Source organism: Euphorbia lathyris, chromosome 8 (assembly GCF_963576675.1).
Source record: "Euphorbia lathyris chromosome 8, ddEupLath1.1, whole genome shotgun sequence".
In the NCBI taxonomy this organism is placed as follows: Eukaryota; Viridiplantae; Streptophyta; class Magnoliopsida; order Malpighiales; family Euphorbiaceae; genus Euphorbia; species Euphorbia lathyris.
The window spans coordinates 18,533,552-18,556,337 of record NC_088917.1 but is presented as its reverse complement, the minus strand read 5'-3'; the positions used below and the strand labels follow the sequence as shown (position 1 = coordinate 18,556,337).

The window sequence follows — 22,786 nt, the reverse complement described above, 5'->3', positions numbered from 1 at the left end:
GACCTTTAATCACTTCAATTACAAGTAACCCTTCATTGTAATGTTGCACATTTTCGTTTTTCTTAGTTTTTCCTCTTTTTGTTGAACACTTTTATTTTTCTATATATTTATTGGATTTTCTATATATTTATATGATGGTTCATGTTAGCCAACCCCGAATCATTTCGGGACTAAGGCTTTGTTGTTGTTGTTGTATATTTATTGGGTTTTGCTGGGCTAGGTGTCGGGTGTACCAACCTCGTTGGGATGTGTGTCGCCTAGCCTTGCACCGTCCCAGCTCTTATTATAAAAAACCCCTTCATTGTAGAGATGTCGGAAATGTCATTCTAAGCAAATTTTTTATTCTTGTACTTTTTTGTATTTGAGGTCATTCATGTGTTGTTCAGTTAGGAGAGTATAAGTGGTTGTTTAGGGAGAGAAAACTCTGAAAAAAGTGATTTATGAAAATCGAAAACGTGATTTCATGACAAATGTGATTTAAACAACTTTATTTTTAGACTTTTCTATTTTGTAGTGATTTACTTTCACGAGGGGTTTTATGTTAGTAAATGTCAAAGTTTAGGCGGTTTTGAAGTTCAACGACCAGATTTGAGAAGCCATGAGTGTTATATACCCGAAATTAAATGAATCTAAAACATTTTAACGCATCCAAACTAAAATCATGAAAATTTGCAAGTTTGCAATTTAAAGAAAAGGAAGTAGTAAGTTACTTGACTTGTTAATCTCTATTTAGAATTTTCTAATTAGAAATAGAAATAGTTGATCTCTATTTAATACTACTAGTCTTTCTTATCTCAACATATGTTCAAAAATTGCATTCTTACTGTGATTTTTCTCAGGTTCTTCTCTACTACAGAATATAAAACAGTTGAGGATGCTGAATAAGTTGATGGACAGATGGGTTTTGATGTTTTCCTTCTTCAAATTAGAAACAATCTTGATCACTTTAATTAATATATAAAAAAAGTGATCTTGTATTCTGCTAATGGACTTGAAAATGCAATACTTGTTTCGTCTTCAACAACCAGTGATTCTGTACTTATATTTGAAAAGTTAGTGACAATATGATAAGTCCTTACGCTGTCTTGAGACTTTCCTCAACTTTGAGTAGGATGTAAATGGGGCGGATTCTCCGTTCCCATCGTCCCGACGGGGAATGGAGAATCCTCGATAAGGATCCAATGGGATGGGGATGGAGATAAATATAATTTTATCCCCCGTGGGTGGAGATGGAGAAAGGTATTCCCGCCTTGTTAATTCCCGGCGAGAATCCCCGATTATTCTCATGATAACTGATTTTTTTTTTTATGATTTAAGTACATTTTAATTAGGTGATGAGTTGTTTTCAATTTTTAGTTTTTAGTGGTTTGGAAAATTTGAGGATGATAGTTAATACTTGGTATTATTAGCTATTATTTCTTAAATATTTTAGTCTTTACTAATTTTTTTTAATATAAACGGCGATTCCTCGCGAGAACGGGAAATGAAAATAAGGTTTTTAGAACATCTATAAACAGAGAATGAAGATTCCACGCAGGATGGGGTCCAGATAAATTTGTTCCTATCTAGTTCGAGAGGATGGGGACGGGAATTCCCAACTAGTTGGGACACAGGGATGAGAAATGCATCCCTCACCGCGCTCTGTTTTGTTTACATCCCTAACTTCGAGCTTGAGAAGGGTTTAAATTGTTTACTTGCTCACATCCCACCACTTTGTTATTTGGGATAATATCTAAATTTATCCCTAATATTTTGGTGAAATGTAGATATGCTCTTAATGTAAGTATTGGTAAAATTTTGTCTTTTTAACTTTAAGCAATTTTGGACCTAATACATATGTTGTCCCTGAATTTGATTTAAAATTTCAACTGTTCCCTAAACTTTCAAAAATTTCAAATGATACCATATTCTTATTGAGTTACAATCAATAACCTCATTTCTGCATAGAATTTGTTGGATGCTGAGAAAGTGAAGAACTTAATAAATACGTATAAAAGTTAAGAACTTAATAAATACACGACTTTTCCTATTTTTTGAATCTACTTTAAAGAGGAAGAAGGAAGTTTGTCTTCCTCATTCCTCCTTCCACCGGTTAGATTTATTGTATCTTTTTATTGTTTTTTTTCTGTCTGTGTTTATATACTTCATCTGATCTCTTTATTCGTCTGAATTGTATCGGCTCTCCATTATTCTTTCGTTTATACCTTTTTCGAATTTAGCACGAGCGGAAGCGGTTTATCTTGTTCGTAGATCAATAGATCTACGTGGTTGCGACAAAAGAAAGGATTCACATCCGAATGTTCAGATCGGCTTAAATGATGATGACTGGTTTGCATATGCTTTTCTATGGATTTGGAATTACGAGAAGTATATATTTTCTTGTTCTTTTTTGTTTTTAATACTTTTTATGGTTATTTTTACTATTTGTAGTTGTTTTTGTGCTTTTATGGTTCTTGTAAGGTTTTATTCCTTGTGTTTTTCTTATTGTACTTGCTTGTTCATTTATTAAAGATATAAGTGTTTCTATAAAAAAAAAAAACTTAATAAATAAAAGTTATAAACATGAGGTTAAATATGATTTTTTGCTTGTGATAATAAAAAAGAGCATGAATTGGAGAGATTTAATTTATTATAATCAGCTAATATAATATAAAATTGATATATTTATTATTTATTATTATATATTTATTTGGAAGTGAAATTCTAAATTTAATTAATTCTATATTCTTTAGTTGATTTGTACTTTATCCTTAATTCAAATGATATTGTTTAACATTAGAAACACAAAATCATCTTCATACATCTTTTATTTTTCATTTCAATTTCTTTAATATTATGTATATTCAAATTTAGAAGAAAAAAGTGAAATGATTATTTATTATATTTTAAAAATAATAAAATGATTAATTAAGTAAAAAAAGGTCACAGCATGCGTCTTTAAACTTTTACGATTTCAAAGATTAAGTATTTGATCTCTAAATTTTACACAGTACTTCATTAACGGCTTGGCTAACAAATCTATCAACGAAAAGTTTAATGTGTGTAAAAATTAAATTCAAATATTTAATTTGGAAAAATAATAATTAAGAGGTCATTATTTAAAATTCTGAAAATTTAAAGACTTGTCATTTAAAGTGTTTTTTATATGATAATTAATCCATCAAGTAATTATTTTATGCAGGCAGCAGCATTAGCAGGGCAAGAAACAAATATAGTTACAGATTACATTCTGAAGGTAATATTTAATCGTGGATTAAAATTCATATATTAATCAATTAGTACATGATATTCTATTAATTAATTGAGCATTGACAGATTGTAGGACTTGAAATATGTGCTGATACGATGATTGGTGATGAAATGAGACGAGGTATTTCTGGTGGTGAAAAGAAACGACTCACTATAGGTAAATAAAACAATATATGATTAATTAAATAATATTAATTCTCATTTTGATTTTATCTTAATTAATGTGTTTTCTATTCTTATTTTGTTTTTTTCACCCATAGAATGTAAAATTCATCCAATGGTGAAAACATACAAGTAAAGCTTACTTTGTAAAAAACAAAGTAAGCATTGCCTTCTATACTTACTTTGTTTTTAACAAAATAAGTCTTATTTCGTTTTTTTCACCATTGAATGATGAAATGTAAAATTCATCCAATGGTGAAAATTTTAATATTTTTTAAATTTAATTAATCCACCCGAAGTGATTCATTATATGATTTCACTTTCAATTAAAATTCTACTCTTAAAAAAAATTTGGTTACACTGGAAAAAGTTATAAAACTAGAAAAAACCTAAAACAAAATAAAAAAGAACAAAAGTTATTTGAAGATCATCTGGGTGTAGCGGTGTTCATATGGATCTTAATAACCAAATAAATTCATTCACCGTTAGATTTAAGTTTATTAAATCTAAGTCTTAGAATGTTTTGAATCTCTAACTTAGAATTTTAATAAACCTAGATTTAACGATCCATATGAATACTGGTATCACAAATATCTTCAAACAAAATAATATGGAGGCCTGTAGAAGGCTCAACGCGCCCATAAATACTCAAAATATAATTTTTAAAATACATAGATTTCTCAACAATCCAAATTGAGAGAGTTTTCATGATTGATATCACAATCCATTATCATATTTCACTTAAATTACTCTAACTTAACGTGCTTTAATCACACATTATTTAAGGCCTCGTTTTGTTACGTGTTATTTGATGTTGCTGTTTATTGTTATGATTTGCTATTTGAATAAACTGCTTTTTCAAAAAGCAGAAAAAAGCTACATTTTAGCCATAAAATGCAAATAGGAAATGTCTAACCAAACACCTAAAACTCTGCCTTTAAAGTAAAAGACAAACATGAGGTGAAAAGTAGGTAATCAAACACCCCCTAAACAAGGGCTAAGGTGTTGTTGGATGAAGGTTATGAAAGGTTAGGGGACGTTTGTTTCAAGGGTTTAGAGTAAGGCTCTATTCTTTTTTATCGAAAAAAACTGAACTGAAACTGAAACTGAAATAATAATATAATCCTTTAAAAATAGTAATAATTAAAATAAAAAGCTTATTTTTTTTGGTAAAACGAGGAAAGAAAAAAAAAGACAGTAACAAGAGAAAAGCAAGTTAAATAACAATGTCTCTAGAAAGAGAGACACCCATGAAATCATCTCGGATAACATCCTTCAGCACAACAGGCGCAGAAGGAAAATTCAGAATCCCAGGAGGTAATGAGCGAGCCAGGCCAGTCAGGAGGTCAGCACATCTGTTCTGTTCCCTATGAATATGGGATATGGAAATCTTATCAAAACTAGGGAGGAGAGATTGAATTCCCTGAATAAGGGCCCGTGAATGGTGGTGTAACGGGCAAGCTTGATTTACAATTCTAACAGCTTCAAAGCAATCTGACTCCACAACCAGCGCGAGGCAGCGACGACTAAGAGCCAGAGTGATACCAGTATGCAACCCCCAAAGCTCAGCTTCAAAAGAGGAACCGATCCCAATACATTGGTTGAAACCTACAATCCACAAACCATTACAATCCCGTAGAATCCCCCCTGAAGTAATGCCGCCAGTTGCTTTATTATGGGAGCCATCAATATTTAACTTTACGAAATTCTCCGGCGGCTTGACCCAACACAAAAACCGTTCTTCCAAACGAAGGTAATTCCGAACAAACTCATAACTATCCCCAACACAGATGATTTGAAACAATTATAAACTTTATAAACCTGACTCTATCACCTGGGATGTCATATCCCTCACTAAACAATTCAATATTCCTCCATTTCCAAAGATTAAAAACCGTAATAGCAAATGTGGATAACCAATTCTGACACCCAAACTTCGCGTCATCAAAATAAAAAGCTTACAAAAAAAAAATAATGGTTCTAATAATAATAATAATAATTATCATTATTATTATAATAAGTAATGATAAGTTACTGAACTGAACTGAACTGATTGATACTGAACTGAACTGAACTCGGATCGGATCTCTCCGTTTATGTTTGGCCTCGATCCGTCGTTTTTTTTAATCTCTATTTCATTTGCGTTGGAGCGTTGGAATCCCAAGGCTTTCGGGTTTTTCAATGACAATTTTCTGTTTTTTTTAATGTCGACCCCCCCTCCTTTCTTTCTCTTAATTGAATTTTTATTTTTTTTTTTCCGTTTCTTATGTTAAAGACAATTATTATTATTATTATTATTATTATTATTTGCCTAATGCTTCCTCAGCTCCCTTAACTTGTTCAGATTGGTCATTTTACCTCCTCAACTCATCGAATGTCCTATTTACCCCCTTAACTCCATAAAAGTTGTATTTCTCACCCTCTCAACTTGTCCATTTATCCCCTTAACTCATAGAATGTTCTATTTACCCCATTAACTCCATAAAAGTGGTATTTTTTACCTCTTACAATCCGTTATCGAAGCCTCAATTGATAACTTTTTTAAACGTTAAACCTATATTTATGCTATTTTGTAAGTGGGACCTAAATTGATACTTCTCCAAAAATCATAGGCCTATTTTGGTACATTATCCCTACATATAATGTATTTAACTTGTTTATATTAACGTTTTTGTTATTTGTATTTTTTATTCGTTCTTTCTCTTTTCAACTTTTTTTACTACTATAAAGGGATAAGAAATACCATTTTTATGGAGTTAAGAGGATAAATAGGATCATAAGTTGTGAGAAATACCACTTTTATGGAGTTAATGGGGTAAATAGGATATTCGATGAGTTGATAAGGGGTAAAATGACAAATTTGGACAAGTTAAAGGGGTGAGAAATACCATTTTTATAGAGTTAAGGGGGTAAATAGGACGTTCGATGAGTTGGAGGGGTAAAATGACCAATTTGAACAAGTTAATGAGGCTGGAGAAGCATTAAGCCTTTTTTTTTCTTAATGATAGTTTTCTATTTTTTTAATGACAAATTAATAAGTATTTAAAAATGACATGTATTAGTAAGAATATCTCGCTTTGACGAGTTGGTATTTAAAACCGAGTAAGAATATCTCGTTTTTGACGAGCTGGTAATTGTCGGAACTAATGAGTACTCTAAGTTGGAACTATCAATGAATGAGTAAATTTTTTTCAAGATCTGAGTTACTTTGTATGGAGCTTAAGTGTTTAGTGAACTCATTTTTATGGGGCTCGAATGGTGGAGATGGCAAAGACATCTAATGGATTTCCTAGGATAAATTATGTCTTCCAAAATTTGTTGGTGGAATGAGTTTCAGAAAAATGATAGGATTTTAATTTGGCTCTGTTTACAAAACAATGGTGGATGTTTTTGAATCATCCTACTTTCCTAGTGGCCCGGGTATATAAAGCAATGAGAGGACGATATACTATGAAGGAATGATACAAAATACTCTCTGTCCAAGCTCATAATAAAAAAGCTCGAAAAAAGTGTGAAAATTAGTTTTTCCTCCTAGAGATAAAGATTTAATTTGGCGCCCTATCTCTTATTGCCTTCCAACTAGAACAACTCTAAAACCCCGACACGTTCCAGTCTCAAAGGTTTTCCCTCTATGTGGTCTCTATGATGAAAATGTTTATCATGTCTTGTTGAGTATACAACTACAAAACATGTTTGGAGTTTCTCTAATATTGGGGATATCAGCTCACTTTTTACCAATTTAGCTGATCTTTAGGCATATATTTTTTGTTATAAATCTATCTCGGACTCTGCTGTTCCGACGATTATGTGTTGGGATCTATGGCGTAATCAGAACCAGCTTGTTTGAAGTAACTTTTCTTCGACGGTGGGGGTATTTTTAGCGCATCCACCACATTTTTTTTATTTCGGTTGAACCAGTGCCATACCCATCAGCCTATTGCTTCTACTGTTCCCATCTCGACAACTCATTGGTTACCCTTTGTCCCTGGTTCGCTTATTTGTAATGTTGATGTTGATGTATTTCCATTGTCTCAACGTGTTGGATATGGTTTCATCTTGAGCAACTCTGCTGGTTTTATGTTTGCTAGAAATAGTAGGCTTCCTTACACTTATGAGGTATTGATTTTCGAAAGTCTTAGTGTGACGAAAGCTTTAAGCTGACTGAAGGCAAATGAGTTTCAAGATTTCACGCTTTAATTAGATTCTCAACTTTTAGTTTAACCTATCCATGATATTCAATCTTTATATTTTTATTTAATTGTTAATGACTCTAAAGCTCTTATAAAGGATATCTATAATTGTTGTGTTCAATTTATTAGTCGATCTGCGAATCATGTAGCTCATACTTTAGATAGAGCGACTGATTCTGAATCAGATTGTGAAATTGACGTGTTGTCCCTCTTACTTTTCTTATTTCTGTTTTGAAAACCGATCAATAATATCCTTTCCTATCTCCTAACAAATCACAAACACAATTATATTATTCATTTTCTAAAATCGAAACAAATATATACATTTTTTTATGATCACTCCCTTTTTTTCTCCTTTTGAATTATTTTATGTTACCGTCTGTTACCCCCCGTAGGCGAGGGGAGGAAGGGTATGATAAGTTTAAACTATTAACTTTACTAGTGGCTTAAAATTGGATGGTGGGTTGTAATCGAGCCGAACCGAGTAGAGTTTTGGTCTGCTTAGGTTCGGTTTGTCAGAAATTTGATGAGTTCAAGATCAACATTTTATTCATGAGCTCCTTATAAGCTGTTTGCGAGCTTTTTAACGAGTTTATTCACGAGTTTTTCTCGTTAGCAATTTGTTAATTCAGTTTATGAACTTCGCTCGCGAACAACTTATGTTAGGAGTTTTGATATACTAATCATTGAAAATCTCTTAGTTGGATGGAGCGTGTCTAGAGATCTGAATCTCCGATCGCCGCCCTTCCTCTCCTCAACCACCGCCAACGCACTGTATTCTTAGAATCAAATTGGTGATTTCAAAAGCTTGGGTTCAATTAATTCCACTTTTGAGGAATTTGATTGGCCCATATGATAATAGATTATACAAGTTTTAAAGAAAAAGAAAGAAAAAGGCAAGGCGATTGGTGAATTCAAAGGCTAGGGTTCAATTAATTCCACTTTTGGGGAATTTGATTGGTCGCATAAGATCAACCGATCAACCAAGCTCGCTAAATCGTATTGCTCCTCTAGCGAAAATCGTCTTGCTCCTCCGACGAAAATCATCTTTTGGCGTCATCTTCTTTTTTTCGCGGTGGCTATGGTCTGATGCGGTGGTTCTGTTTGGCTATCAGAGAGGGGCTCTCTCGATCAGATTTTCCCCATTCAGATCTGAGCAATTCAAACAACATATCTTATTTTAGATTTTTTTAAATCTGAGATTAAGATCGAAGTCTTTCCTCGCAGTCCCGGCCACCATGGCTGGGCCGGTTTCACCTGTTCTTCGACCTGTAGTTGATCATCGAATTGAAAAAATGTTTGCTGATTATAAAAAACGGTCTAGTTCCGTTATGAATCATAAATCATTTGCTTCTGTGGTTGCTTCATCTTCACTTGTCCCTCCGGTCTCGGAAGCTGTGATTTCCGATGATGGGGAATACAAGTCTGTGAAGATTAATCAGAAGGCTTTTGAAAAACGGATACAGTTATGTAATCACTCTTTAATTAGACGATTAAATTTGAATAAAGGAGAAACACCATGGAGACTTGACGATCTTCGTTCAAATCTAACGAAAGCATGGGGAATTTCTGTCTCATGGCGTTTGATCTCTTTAGGAAAGGGTTTTTATCATGTTTTGCTTCCCTCTGAAGAAGCTAAACAGCTGGTTCGCAGTCGTGGAATCATTGGACTCAAACCAGGAGTTTTCCGTATTCAACCATGGACCCCAGATTTTGATCCGTTATCTCAAAAAACAACTAATACTCAGATATGGGTAAGACTTTACAATCTTCCTTGGGTTTACTGGGACCCTGTGATCCTCTCGGACATTGCTCGTTGTCTTGGTGGTCTTATTAAAATTGATCGAGCTACTTTATAAGGAGATTATGGACATTTTGCTAGGATATTGTTGGATGTTGATATGGCGAGTAAATTACAGACACAGGTTGGGATTGAAAGAGATGGCAAAAAACTGTGGATTTAGGTTGTATACGAAGATTTGCCAAAATTTTGTAAACAATGTTCGACTATAGGGCATGTGGCGTATCAATGCAAACAAATCTCGGATAATAACGTTTCAAATCAGAATGATACTGCCATAGTCTCTATTACATCAAAATTTAAAAGCTTAATTGTGTCCCGTAAACGTTCCACGGCTCAATCTAAATCGGAATCAGATACTTTTGATGGACAAAAATCTAATACTCCAAGGAATAATTCAGGAGAACCAGACAACATTAAAATTTGGAAAAAAGTTCGTGATCAAAGTAATGATGATATTCCTGTCTCTGGTATTCTTAAAAATATTACTGATGCCCTTAAATAGTCGGTACATGTCCGTGACCAGGTTTCAGGAGAATACGTTATTGTTGAAGAAATTAATAGCTCTTCATCATCTGATTTAGAGGATGAAGTTGGGACGGGAAATGGTATTAAAACGATAACCAATTGGTTACCACCAATCAGTAAACGTTATAATGTTAATGTCTCTCGTCCGATGAGTATTGTTTTTACAGACTCGCCACAGAAAGCTGACATTTTATCCCCTAATAGATTTGATCTTTTATCCAACATGGATGGGAGCGCAAACAATGAACTTATTATTTCAGAGTTATCACCTTCCAACTCAAACTTTCAGAATTCAAAGCGTGTTTCATGGGCAGATGAAGATGAGGTTGTTTCTTCGGATTTAAATCATCGGTCAATTGAGATTAATGTCTCTAAATCAATGCGCCCTAAAAGAGAGCGCAAGAAACCGGGAAGATATTATCCATGATTATCCTTTATTGGAATTGTCGGGGTTTGAATAACCCTAGTACACAGTGGGCTCTTAGCCTTTATTGTTCACAAAATAAACCTGATTTTGTTTGTATTGCTGAGCCAATGGTTCAGTTCGATAGTATTCCGAATACACTTTGGAGTAGTCTGGGGTTGAAGCTGATTGCCAGGAATGTTAGAAACTTTCCCTCTTTGTGGCTATTTGCAAGAATCTCTCATCAGGTCACCATTATTCGTGAGCATGAGCAACATATCACAGTGGATTATAGTATATCGGGTTTTGTGCAGCGTCTGACCTTCGTCTATGCCAGAAATTTAATTTCTCGTCATTTATCTCTTTGGTCAGATGTTATTGGCCTATGTGATTCAGCTCTAGAGAGTTGGTTAATTATAGGAGATTTTAATGCAATCGTCGGAGCACATGAGAAGACGGGTGCCTTACCGGTTAGTTCGTCTTGTGTTGATTTTCAGTCATTCATTGACATGTGCGGTTTTTTTAATGTCGATACAGTTGGTGCAAAGTACACTTGGTGTAATGGTAGATTAGGTTCTGTAAGGGTTGAGTGCCGTTTGGATCGATCAATGGTCTCGTCAGGTTTTATGGATTTTTGGGATTCAATTTCTTGTGTTGCGCTTCCGCGACATTTATCGGATCACAATCCTCTTCTATTTTCCTGTTCTCATGGTGATCCTCATGTTTCTCGCTTCCGATTCCTTTCTATGTGGGTTACTCATCCTCTTCTACATGGGGTAATTGCTCAGCATTGGGCTGATGCACAAATCTCATTACCTCCTGCGCAACTTCTATGCCATAAATTGCGTACTTTACGTCCCATTCTTAGAAATTGGAATCGTAATGTTTTCGGGCTGCTTGATGAAAATATTCGTGTTGCAAGTGAGAAATTAGCTGCGGTTCAACATCAGCTTGAAGAAGTGGGATTCCAGACTGATCTTCATGAGCAAGAGCTTTTAGCTCATGCTAGCCTTGAATTAGAGCTTCAGAGGAAAGAATCTTTTTATAAAGAGCGGAGCAGGGTTAAATGGTTAAAAGATGGGGATCGAAACACGTCTTTCTTCCACCGTGTTGCTGCTATTAAAAAATTGCGGGTTGGAATTGATGTTATGGAAATTAATGGAGAAATTACAAACTCAATGGAAGCTATTTCTTCACATGTGGTGAATTATTTCTCCCAACTTTTTACTAGTCGTAGCACTTCAGTGGATTTAGGAGTAGTTGCAGATGTTATGCCCCAATCTGTCACAGCAGAAGACAATATTGATTTGGTGAGATGTCCTTCAAATGAGGAAATTCGGATTTCAGTTTTTAGTATGGATAAAGACAGTGCACCTAGGCCTGATGGTTTCACAGGGTTTTTTTCCAAACCTTTTGGGACATTGTTGGTTCTGATGTCTGTAATATGGTTAAAAGTTTTTTTAACAACGGTCATATTCTTCCTGGTATGAATTCTAATCTCATGGTTTTAATCCCTAAAGTCGAGGGTGCCAGCCGAGTAGATCAGTATCGACCAATTGTTATGAGTAATTTTAGTTTTAAAATTATTTCTAAAATTCTCGCAGACAGACTTGCAATTATTGCTTCTCGCATTGTTTCTGAAAACCAATTCGGGTTCATAAAAAATCGAAGTATCCACCACTGTATTTCTGCAGCTTCAGAAGGGATTAATTCCTTGGACAAACGTTGTTTTGGTGGTAATATGGCTTTGAAAATTGACATCCGGAAGGCGTTTGATACACTGGATTGGAGTTTTTTGCTTGCAGTCTTAGAGGCTTTCGGTTTTTCATTGCAGTTTAGAGACTGGATCCTTAATATCCTTTCTTCTTCTCGAGTCTCGATTCTTGTTGGGGGCCATTCTCGGGGCTATTTTACTTGCTCATGTGGGGTTCGTCAAGGAGATCCTCTATCTCCTATTTTATTTGGTCTTGCTGAGGATTTCTTTAGTCGTTGGATCACTAAATTAGAAGCAAGTGGTGAGTTTGAAAATATGTTGTTTGCCCGTGGGGTTTGTTTTCATTCACATCTGTTATATGCTGATGATATATTGCTTTTTGGCAAAGCTACCGTCCGGAATATGCGCACTATTAAAAATCTTTTTGAGTTTTACGGTCTTCTTTCAGGGCAGATTGTTAATTGGGGAAAGTCGGCTGTGTATTTTGGGAAGCATACTTCAGCCCAACGTGCTGCTTTTTTGGCGAATTTAATTGGCATATGGCTGCAGGGGTTGCCTTTCTCTTATCTTGGCGTCCCACTTTTTATCGGAGCTCCTAGGCGTTGTCATTTACAGCCTCTTGCAGATAGGTTCCTGGCTAATTTTAGTAAATGGAAAGGAACTTCTCTTTCATTTGCGGGTCGGTTAACTTTGATCAAGTCAGTGTTGACAGGGGCTTTTGTTCATTCCTTCATTATTTACAAGTGGCCAATGACGCTTTTGAAAAGGATGAATAATTGTATTAGGAATTTTCTGTGGACTGGCTGTATTGACACAAGAAAACTTGTTACTGTTTCGTGGAAAGTCTGTTGTAGTCCAATTGAGAATGGAGGTCTAGGCATAAAAGATTTGCGTCGATTTAATAAGGCTCTTCTTGGCAAGATGGCATGGGAACTACTTACTGGGAGCTCTTTAGTTTCAATTCTTTTAAAACGGCGTTTTCTTACGCGTTCTGGGCTCCCGAAAGCTGTAATTTCTAATTCTTCGATTTGGCCTTCAATCCGAGAGGTCTACTATATTCTTAGGGATCAATCTCATTGGTGGATAGGCAATAATTCAAAGCTGAATTTCTGGAGTGATTTGTGGATTAAGCCCTCGGTGGGTGAACAATTAAATCTGCCCTGTAATATCCAACGTACTCGATTTAATAGCGTTGAGGAATTTCTTAATGGAGATTCATGGATAAATCTGCAACAGCTTCCACAGGTTTTGCAACAACATATTATGGAGATTAGGCGTGGCGGTGATGATGAGGATTTCTGCGTCTGGACATATTCTTCTTCAGGTATTTTTACTGTCAAGGATTTCTATTTTTCATTAGGTAATAATGCAGCAAAGGTTCCATGGTGCAAGTTTATCTGGTCTGAAGTCATTCCTCCTTCCCGTTCGATCATTTACTGGAGGGCTTTATTGGGTTACATGCCCACGCATGACCAATTGCAAAAGCGTGGCATACCTACTGTTTCCCGTTGTATTTTATGCAAAGCGGCCTCAGAATCAATTGAACATATTCTGGTTCATTTTCCTTTTTCTCAGATTGCTTGGAGAGCGTTGGGTTCTCTTTTTGGTAAACCTATCATATTGACGGATTCTCTAGTTACTCTTATCTTGAATTGTTTAAATCATAGCTTCAGTTCTCAAGTGGGTTTGTTATGGTCAGTTGGAGTTGTTAGTTTGATTTGGATTTTGTGGTACATTAGAAATAATGCGATATTTGAGAATGAAACACCATCAATTCATCTTGTACTTCGTAGGCTTTGGATTATGATTCGTGAAGGCGGTATTGGTAATAAAGATCATATGAAAAACAATGTTGATGAGCTTCGTGTTCTTAGGCAGTTACACATTCCCCTTAGACCCCCTCGAGCTCCTAATATTGTTAGTGTTACTTGGGTTCGTCCTCCACCGGGATCGCTCAAAGTTAACACAGATGGTTCTGCAAACATTAATACAGGAATGGGGGGCGCAGGGGGGTGTTTTGTACTACTCGAGGATTTGCTCGGGGTTGTTTTGCGTTTCGAGTGGATACCCCTTCTGCGCATGTTTCCGAATTGAAAGCCGTTATTTTTGCTATTCAGATTGCTTGGGAAAAAGGATGGCACAAATTATGGGTGGAATGTGATTCTATTTATGTGGTAAATTTGCTTAGGAAGCGCTCTCTTGTTGTTCCATGGGCGTTGCGACAGGATTGGATTGCTTGTCTTCGGCATTGTTCTTCTATGGATCTAAATGTTACTCATATTTTTCGCGAAGGAAATAGAACGGCTGATGCATTGGCTAAATTTGGCGTCACAACAGATCATATTGTTTGGTGGAATTCTGCACCAGCTTTTTGCAATAGATTTATTTCTGATGATATGTATTGTTTAGAACAATTTCGTTTCTCTTAATCTTTCTCATGTATTTTTTCCTCATTTTAATAAAATCCGGGTCTGGGTTTTTGATTGGTTTTGTGAAGTTGCCAACCTATAGTTGGGATCTTTGCATTCCGATCTTAGCCTGTAACCCAACTTTTACTTAAAAAAAAAGAATTTCTTTAACATAAAATTATATAGTTTTGAAATCTATAAAATTAAAATTTATACAAAACTATGTTGTTTTACATTTCTCTTTATAAAAATTTTATTATTAAAATATAATCGAACCAAGCTTGCTCACGAGCAATGATAATAAACATTATAATTGAATTTACTCATGAACTTATTCATTAACATACAATTAAATTTGCTCGCGAGTTTTCGAGCGGAGCTTTTCCATATCCAAGCTCGTCTCTCGTCTCTCGTCTCGTTTATAAATCGAACCGAAGACGATCGAGCTTTTATTAAATAACCACTCATTAGTGGCTTTTACAACCCTAAACGGTGGTAAAGGATTTTTTTTTTTTTGGAAGGTTCGGTAAAAAAAAATATAAAAAGAAAAAAAGTTCAAAAACCTCCAAATCCCTCCAATTTTGATGGTCCATTTCACAGCCAAGGGCTTGTATTTTCCATCTTCAAACCCTCTCGCGCTAGGGCCTGTAGCCACCGGCAGTAGTGCAATGTCTTCTACCATTAAGTCGACAAATCGGAAGATTATTCTAGCTTTTGGAGAAGCTTTTGAATGCCGTAGTTACGATCGGGTATGGAATTGAACTGAACGGATCTTAAATTACAGTATTGTCAAATTGAGTGAGATATGATCTATAAAAGTCGAGTTTGATGATCCTACTGTATGTTAATTTTTTTCTGGTTATTGCAAAATTTGGAAATGAAATATGTATTTTCCCTTAAATAAATATTAAAAATGCAATGTTTTCAATCTTCGTCCTTCTCAATGCCTTTTTTCTATATGGAATCATTCCCATATTTTCAATATGTTATTATAGAGTTGTGAATTCATTGCAGGGGAAATGTTGGTTGGACCAGCAAGAGCATTGTTCATGGATGAGATATCAACTGGATTGGACAGTTCAACAACATTTCAAATTGTGAACTCACTCAGACATTCAATCCACATTCTCAATGGAACTGCTCTCATCTCACTTTTGCAGCCAACACCAGAAACTTATGGTCTTTTTGATGACATAATTCTTTTGTCAGATGGGCGAATTGTGTATCAAGGTCCACGAGAAAATGTGCTTGAGTTCTTTGGATACATGGGCTTCAAGTGTCCTGAGAGGAAAGGAGTTGCTGACTTCCTACAAGAAGTAATTTCTGTGGCAATTACTTTTTATATGCACTTTTGGACTTGTTAATGAACATTTCCTGCTGAAATTTGACAGGTAACATCAAGGAAAGATCAAGAGCAGTATTGGGATTGTAAAGATAAGCCCTATAGATTTGTTTCTGTCAAGGAATTTGCTGAAGCATTCCAGTCATTTCACATTGGGCAAAGACTAGGTGATGAACTTGCTACACCATTTGACAAGTCTAAATCTCATCCTGCGGCACTAACAACTAACAAGTATGGTATCAGCAAGAAGGAACTCCTAAAAGCATGCTTTTCCAGAGAACTTTTGCTCGTGAAGAGGAACTCCTTTGTCTACATTTTCAAATTCATCCAAGTGAGTTGCATTTTTTGTAATGGGAATAGTATTACATAATGAACTTTTCAGTAAATTCGGAAATTGGTGAATGGATATATATATGAAAGAGAAAAGATTCAATTTAGATGATCAACTTTTGAGTTCCTAAGTTATTGCAAATGTTCGCAAATTCAAATTAAAACATTGAATGTATGATTAACATTTCTTTTTCCCTTTCAGATTATTATTTTGGCTCTCATATCAATTTCAGTATTTCCAAGAACAAAGATGCATCATGACACGCTAACAGATGCTGCAACTTATCTTGGTGCTCTTTTTTATTCCATAGTTACTCTTATGTTCAATGGATTTGTGGAGCTCGCATTGTTGATTATGAAGCTCCCTGTGTTCTATAAGCAAAGGGATCTTTTGTTCTACCCTTCATGGGCATATGCTTTACCCACATGGATTCTTAAAATTCCAATCTCATGTCTCGAAGTTTCCATATGGGTGATTATTACTTACTACGTTATTGGCTTTGAGCCCAACATTGAGAGGTAAGAAAATGGAAATATCTTGAAATTGTTTTTCCTTGATTTTTGAAGATGGCATTTTGAATAATTTTGTTGAACTTGTTTGATGGCAGGTTTTTCAAGCAGTACATGTTACTTCTATGTACAAACCAGATGGCATCTGGTCTATTTCGTCTGATGGCAGCAATTGGAAGGAATATAATTGTTGCTAACACTTTCGGATCATTTGCATTAGTTGCAATACTAGTTTTAGGTGGATTCGTCTTATCAAAAGGTAATTTGACTCATGAATGCACATTTTTTATGTAACTCAAGTCAATATAAAACTCAAGACATTATTGCAACAGATTATGCATATCTTAAGTCTGTTTGTACATATCCTAATTCTTGTATGTTAGTTGAATCCTGATGCTGAAGACGTACTTTATTTTTGTGCTCCAGATGATGTACAGAAGTGGTGGTTATGGGGTTACTGGGTCTCCCCATTGTCGTATGTGCAGAATGCTATATCTGTCAATGAATTTCTTGGGGAATCATGGAGACATGTAAGCTTTGTTTCTTTGACCATTTTAATTGGAAAAAACAACATGAAAGGTTTTTTAGCACAATCCGATAAATATTTATAACAACTTTCCAGAAATATATGTGTTGCAGCCTGCTCCTTTTTCAACTGAGCCACTAGGTGTTTATTTCTTGAACAAACGTGGAATTTTTACTGAAGCACACTGGTATTGGATTGGATTAGTTGCTTTGATTGGATATACTCTTTTTTTCAATATCCTTTACACCTTGGCCCTAGAATATCTTGATCGTAAGTACCATTTTGTCACATTTTTTATGTTGGAAGTCCGACCAATATTTTAATGCCCGAATTGATTGCAGCCTTTGGGAAGCCTCAGGCAGTAATATCAGAGGAGGCCTTAGTTGAGAAAAATACAAATAGAACTGGAGGATATATTGAACTATCAACAGCGAGAAGAAACTCTTTCAGTGAGTCACAAACTTTCCTATTTTTATTAGTCTTTCTTCCATATTCTAAGTTATATCGTTATTAATCAACGCAGAAAGAGGGAATGAGAATCACACAGACATCTCATCCTGGACACAATGTGCAACCATGGGCAGCTTCGGTGATGCAATTGAGAACAAGAGACGGGGAATGGTTCTACCTTTTGAACCTCTTTCTATGGTTTTCAAAGAAATCAAGTATGCTGTCAACATGCCACGGGTACATTTTCTTTATTAATAAATCAGATTATACCTCAAGACCTATATCATAGATTTGAGAAGCCTTGATATTTTTAATGTAATGATATAAATATTCACATAATTAAGAGGAGGTCGTGAATGTCTCTCAAGTTTGAAGTTGTCATTAAATTTCCTATTTTTGAATTGTTTTAGCGTTGTCATAGGCATTTACTTTCAATAATCATTCTGTGACTGCAAACTGCAAGAGCATGCATTAATTTTATTGTCATACAGTTTCTAAATATGCCCCACTTTTTTAATTTTGTATTACTTACAGGAGATGAAAGCTCAAGGTGTTCTAGAAGCCCGCCTAGAACTTCTGAAAGGTATTAGTGGTGCATTCAGGCCTGGAGTCCTAACTGCTCTAATGGGTGTTAGTGGTGCTGGCAAGACCACATTAATGGATGTCTTGGCTGGAAGAAAAAGTGGTGGTTACATTGAGGGAAATATCTCAATATCTGGATATCCAAAAAAGCAAGAAACATTTGCTCGAATATCAGGTTACTGTGAGCAAACTGATATCCACTCCCCTAATGTTACTGTCTATGAGTCATTGCTCTATTCTGCTTGGCTTCGATTATCGCCCGAGGTTGATTCTCATGCAAGAAAGGTACATGTCACGAGCAACTCTGTTATTATAAAATCAGTTTTGCTTACTAGTCATGCTTTAGATTATTGAGGAGTAAGGATGATTGATGGATTTCAGATGTTCATTGAGGAAGTAATGGAGCTTGTGGAGCTGACCTCTTTAAGAGGAGGACTTGTTGGATTGCCTGGTGTTGATGGTCTTTCAACTGAGCAGCGGAAGAGGCTGACAATTGCTGTTGAGCTTGTTGCAAACCCATCTATAATTTTCATGGACGAGCCAACATCTGGCCTTGATGCTAGAGCAGCTGCCATAGTTATGAGAACTGTTAGGAACACAGTAGATACTGGGAGAACTGTGATGTGCACAATACACCAACCAAGCATTGACATTTTTGATTCTTTTGATGAGGTGATACATGTTTCTGGACATGGAATTCCTGATCTTTATCGATTCCTATCTTAGGCAGTACTGAATAATGTTTTATGACATTACAGCTAATTTTATTGCAAAAAGGAGGTGAAGAAATTTATGTTGGTCCAATAGGAAGGCATTCTAACATTCTAATAGAATATTTTGAGGTTAGCTTTTCAGATGCATGATAAATTAAATTATATAAGTGTTTCTCCTACTTACCGCAAGACATCTACTTTAAGGATATTCACGGAGTTCCAAAAATTAAGGATGGGTACAACCCAGCAACTTGGATGCTAGAGATCACTTCAGCAGGACAGGAAGCAGCTCTTGCAATTGACTATGCTGATATCTACAAGAGTTCAGAACTATACAGGTCAGGGGAAAATATCTTGTTACTATTTTGGTCAGATTTTTGTAGTGCCAATATTTCATGGGAAAGCTGGAACAGTCATAAACTTATTAGAGTAGTATATTGAAATGTAGAAATATAAGATTGCATCACTACTTAATGACACCTAAATAAATTTTCTTCTTATCGAAAAGTAAAAGAAAAGAAAAAATGAAAGTTTCTGATGTATTGTATCGTTGAATAATTTAGGAGAAATAAAGCCCTGATCGAAGAACTAAGCACGCCTCAACCAGGTTCTAAGGATTTATACTTCCCTACTCAATACTCACAGCCTTTCTTGAACCAATGCATGGCTTGCCTGTGGAAGCAACATTGGTCATACTGGCGAAACCCACCATATACTGCAGTGAAACTCTTCTTCGCAATAGTTATAGCTTTGATGTTTGGAACTATATTCTGGGATTTGGGCTCTAAGAGGTATAAAGGATTGCAACACACTATCTAAAAAAGGCTACAATCTTTTTTCATGGAACTTTAAGTTTTGTCCAATGTTCATGATTGCAGAAGAAGGCAGCAAGATATTTTCAATGCAATAGGTTCCTTGTATGTTGCTCTCCTTTTTATTGGAATACAAAATGCTGTAGCAGTGCAGCCTGTTGTGGCAATTGAGAGGACGGTTTTTTATAGAGAAAGAGCAGCTGGAATGTATTCTGCATTACCTTATGCCTTTGGACAGGTAAAACTGATTCTTGAATCTCTCTTATATATTCTGAGAGAAGTTAGCATTCAGATGGTTAAATAATTTAAGCCTTTTCAGTTACTTACGGATTAAAGGTGAAACGTGAATAAAAACTTTATAATTTCTGAGAATTTGATTCTAATTGGTTCTTCATCTGATTATTTGTTCTCCTTGCAGGTTATGATTGAAGTCCCTTATGTTGCTATTCAGACTATTATCTATGGCGTTATAGTATATGCCATGATTGGTTTTGAATGGACAGCAAACAAGTTCTTTTGGTATATATTCTTCATGTTCTTCAGCTTCTTATACTTCAGTTTCTATGGAATGATGACTACAGCCATTACCCCCAATCCCAACATTGCTGCTGTAGTTGCATCTGCCTTCTACGCAATCTGGAGCCTCTTTTCGGGATTTATCATACCTCGACCAGTAACTTTTGTTCTCTATCCTTTCGCTAATATTTCGTTTCCAATAGAGATTGATGAGTTAAAACTAAGCATTGTAATTTGTAAATATCAATCACAGAGGATTCCTATCTGGTGGGCGTGGTACTATTGGTGTTGTCCAGTGGCTTGGACTTTGTACGGATTGGTTGCTTCACAATTTGGTGACGTAAAGGATACAATAGATACTGGTGAAACCGTGGAAGATTTCTTAAGGAGTTATTTCGGGTTCAGACACGACTATGTTGGCATTTGTGGTATCGTTGTAGTTGGATTCTGTCTGCTCTTTGGCTTCATCTTTGCATTCGCTATCAAGACACTGAACTTCCAGCAAAGATGATTCCTTCAACTGTATTATTATTTTGATCAAATATGGAAGTCTGACAAATGTACAAGTTTATACATATTGTCAAGTGTTCTGCAAAGGTTACTATTCATTTCTTTTGCTATATATATATATATATATATATATATATATATAACTGCTTCTTTTCATTTGAATAGATATGGTTCTAAATTTCTGACTTGTATCAAACTATTGAACAAGAGGATTAAAGATTGAAAATTCTTTTAAGGTTCCTAGCTCAACCATAAATAGTTTTACTAGTCCTACTTGCATAGCTAATGTCTCATAAACTAGAAAGAATTTAGACTAACTTTCAGCCATTTTTGCCATGATCCCATGATTTCTTTTCTCTCCCCAGTTTTCTGGTTTCTTCTACATTTAATTGTCAAAAGTCCAAATTTTTCTCACACACGTTTCCCTCAAATTTTTGCCTTTTACCCTGGTTGTGTACCACGTTTTGCAGTTCAAATTTTGCTTCTATAGACTTCTAATTTCTACTTTTATTTCCAATTAGAAGGATAATCTCCCTTCGTTTCGAAAAAAGAAAGATAAATTACATCTATGGTCTCTCAACTTTGTCCTTAAAATCATACATGAATTTTTGCCTTTACTAACATAAAATTCCCTTGACCTTTAATCACTTCAATTACAAGTAACCCTTCATTGTAATGTTGCACATTTTCGTTTTTCTTAGTTTTTCCTCTTTTTGTTGAACACTTTTATTTTTCTATATATTTATTGGATTTTCTATATATTTATATGATGGTTCATGTTAGCCAACCCCGAATCATTTCGGGACTAAGGCTTTGTTGTTGTTGTTGTATATTTATTGGGTTTTGCTGGGCTAGGTGTCGGGTGTACCAACCTCGTTGGGATGTGTGTCGCCTAGCCTTGCACCGTCCCAGCTCTTATTATAAAAAACCCCTTCATTGTAGAGATGTCGGAAATGTCATTCTAAGCAAATTTTTTATTCTTGTACTTTTTTGTATTTGAGGTCATTCATGTGTTGTTCAGTTAGGAGAGTATAAGTGGTTGTTTAGGGAGAGAAAACTCTGAAAAAAGTGATTTATGAAAATCGAAAACGTGATTTCATGACAAATGTGATTTAAACAACTTTATTTTTAGACTTTTCTATTTTGTAGTGATTTACTTTCACGAGGGGTTTTATGTTAGTAAATGTCAAAGTTTAGGCGGTTTTGAAGTTCAACGACCAGATTTGAGAAGCCATGAGTGTTATATACCCGAAATTAAATGAATCTAAAACATTTTAACGCATCCAAACTAAAATCATGAAAATTTGCAAGTTTGCAATTTAAAGAAAAGGAAGTAGTAAGTTACTTGACTTGTTAATCTCTATTTAGAATTTTCTAATTAGAAATAGAAATAGTTGATCTCTATTTAATACTACTAGTCTTTCTTATCTCAACATATGTTCAAAAATTGCATTCTTACTGTGATTTTTCTCAGGTTCTTCTCTACTACAGAATATAAAACAGTTGAGGATGCTGAATAAGTTGATGGACAGATGGGTTTTGATGTTTTCCTTCTTCAAATTAGAAACAATCTTGATCACTTTAATTAATATATAAAAAAAGTGATCTTGTATTCTGCTAATGGACTTGAAAATGCAATACTTGTTTCGTCTTCAACAACCAGTGATTCTGTACTTATATTTGAAAAGTTAGTGACAATATGATAAGTCCTTACGCTGTCTTGAGACTTTCCTCAACTTTGAGTAGGATGTAAATGGGGCGGATTCTCCGTTCCCATCGTCCCGACGGGGAATGGAGAATCCTCGATAAGGATCCAATGGGATGGGGATGGAGATAAATATAATTTTATCCCCCGTGGGTGGAGATGGAGAAAGGTATTCCCGCCTTGTTAATTCCCGGCGAGAATCCCCGATTATTCTCATGATAACTGATTTTTTTTTTTATGATTTAAGTACATTTTAATTAGGTGATGAGTTGTTTTCAATTTTTAGTTTTTAGTGGTTTGGAAAATTTGAGGATGATAGTTAATACTTGGTATTA

The 22,786-nt window shown here is 35.1% G+C and overlaps 1 protein-coding gene across 3 annotated transcripts; it reads left to right on the top strand.

The window, feature by feature from the left end:
- Nucleotides 1–3,319: 3,319 nt before the first annotated feature.
- Nucleotides 3,320–20,948, top strand: LOC136202404 (pleiotropic drug resistance protein 1-like). Of its 3 annotated transcripts, XM_065993005.1 has the most exons (17): nucleotides 3,320–3,406; nucleotides 15,470–15,771; nucleotides 15,847–16,128; nucleotides 16,330–16,646; nucleotides 16,736–16,896; nucleotides 17,064–17,167; nucleotides 17,277–17,433; nucleotides 17,505–17,612; nucleotides 17,687–17,850; nucleotides 18,148–18,480; nucleotides 18,577–18,867; nucleotides 18,954–19,037; nucleotides 19,113–19,246; nucleotides 19,472–19,699; nucleotides 19,787–19,958; nucleotides 20,139–20,393; nucleotides 20,490–20,948. In XM_065993005.1, the coding sequence occupies exons 1-17, from the start codon at nucleotides 3,346–3,348 to the stop codon at nucleotides 20,745–20,747; spliced, it is 3,411 nt and encodes a 1,136-aa protein (XP_065849077.1). In that variant the 5' UTR covers nucleotides 3,320–3,345; the 3' UTR covers nucleotides 20,748–20,948. The 3 variants fall into 3 exon arrangements, with proteins under 3 accessions (XP_065849077.1, XP_065849075.1, XP_065849076.1); XM_065993003.1 differs by having other exon boundaries at nucleotides 20,139–20,948; XM_065993004.1 differs by lacking the exon at nucleotides 3,320–3,406 and adding an exon at nucleotides 15,049–15,204 and having other exon boundaries at nucleotides 20,139–20,948.
- Nucleotides 20,949–22,786: the final 1,838 nt, after the last annotated feature.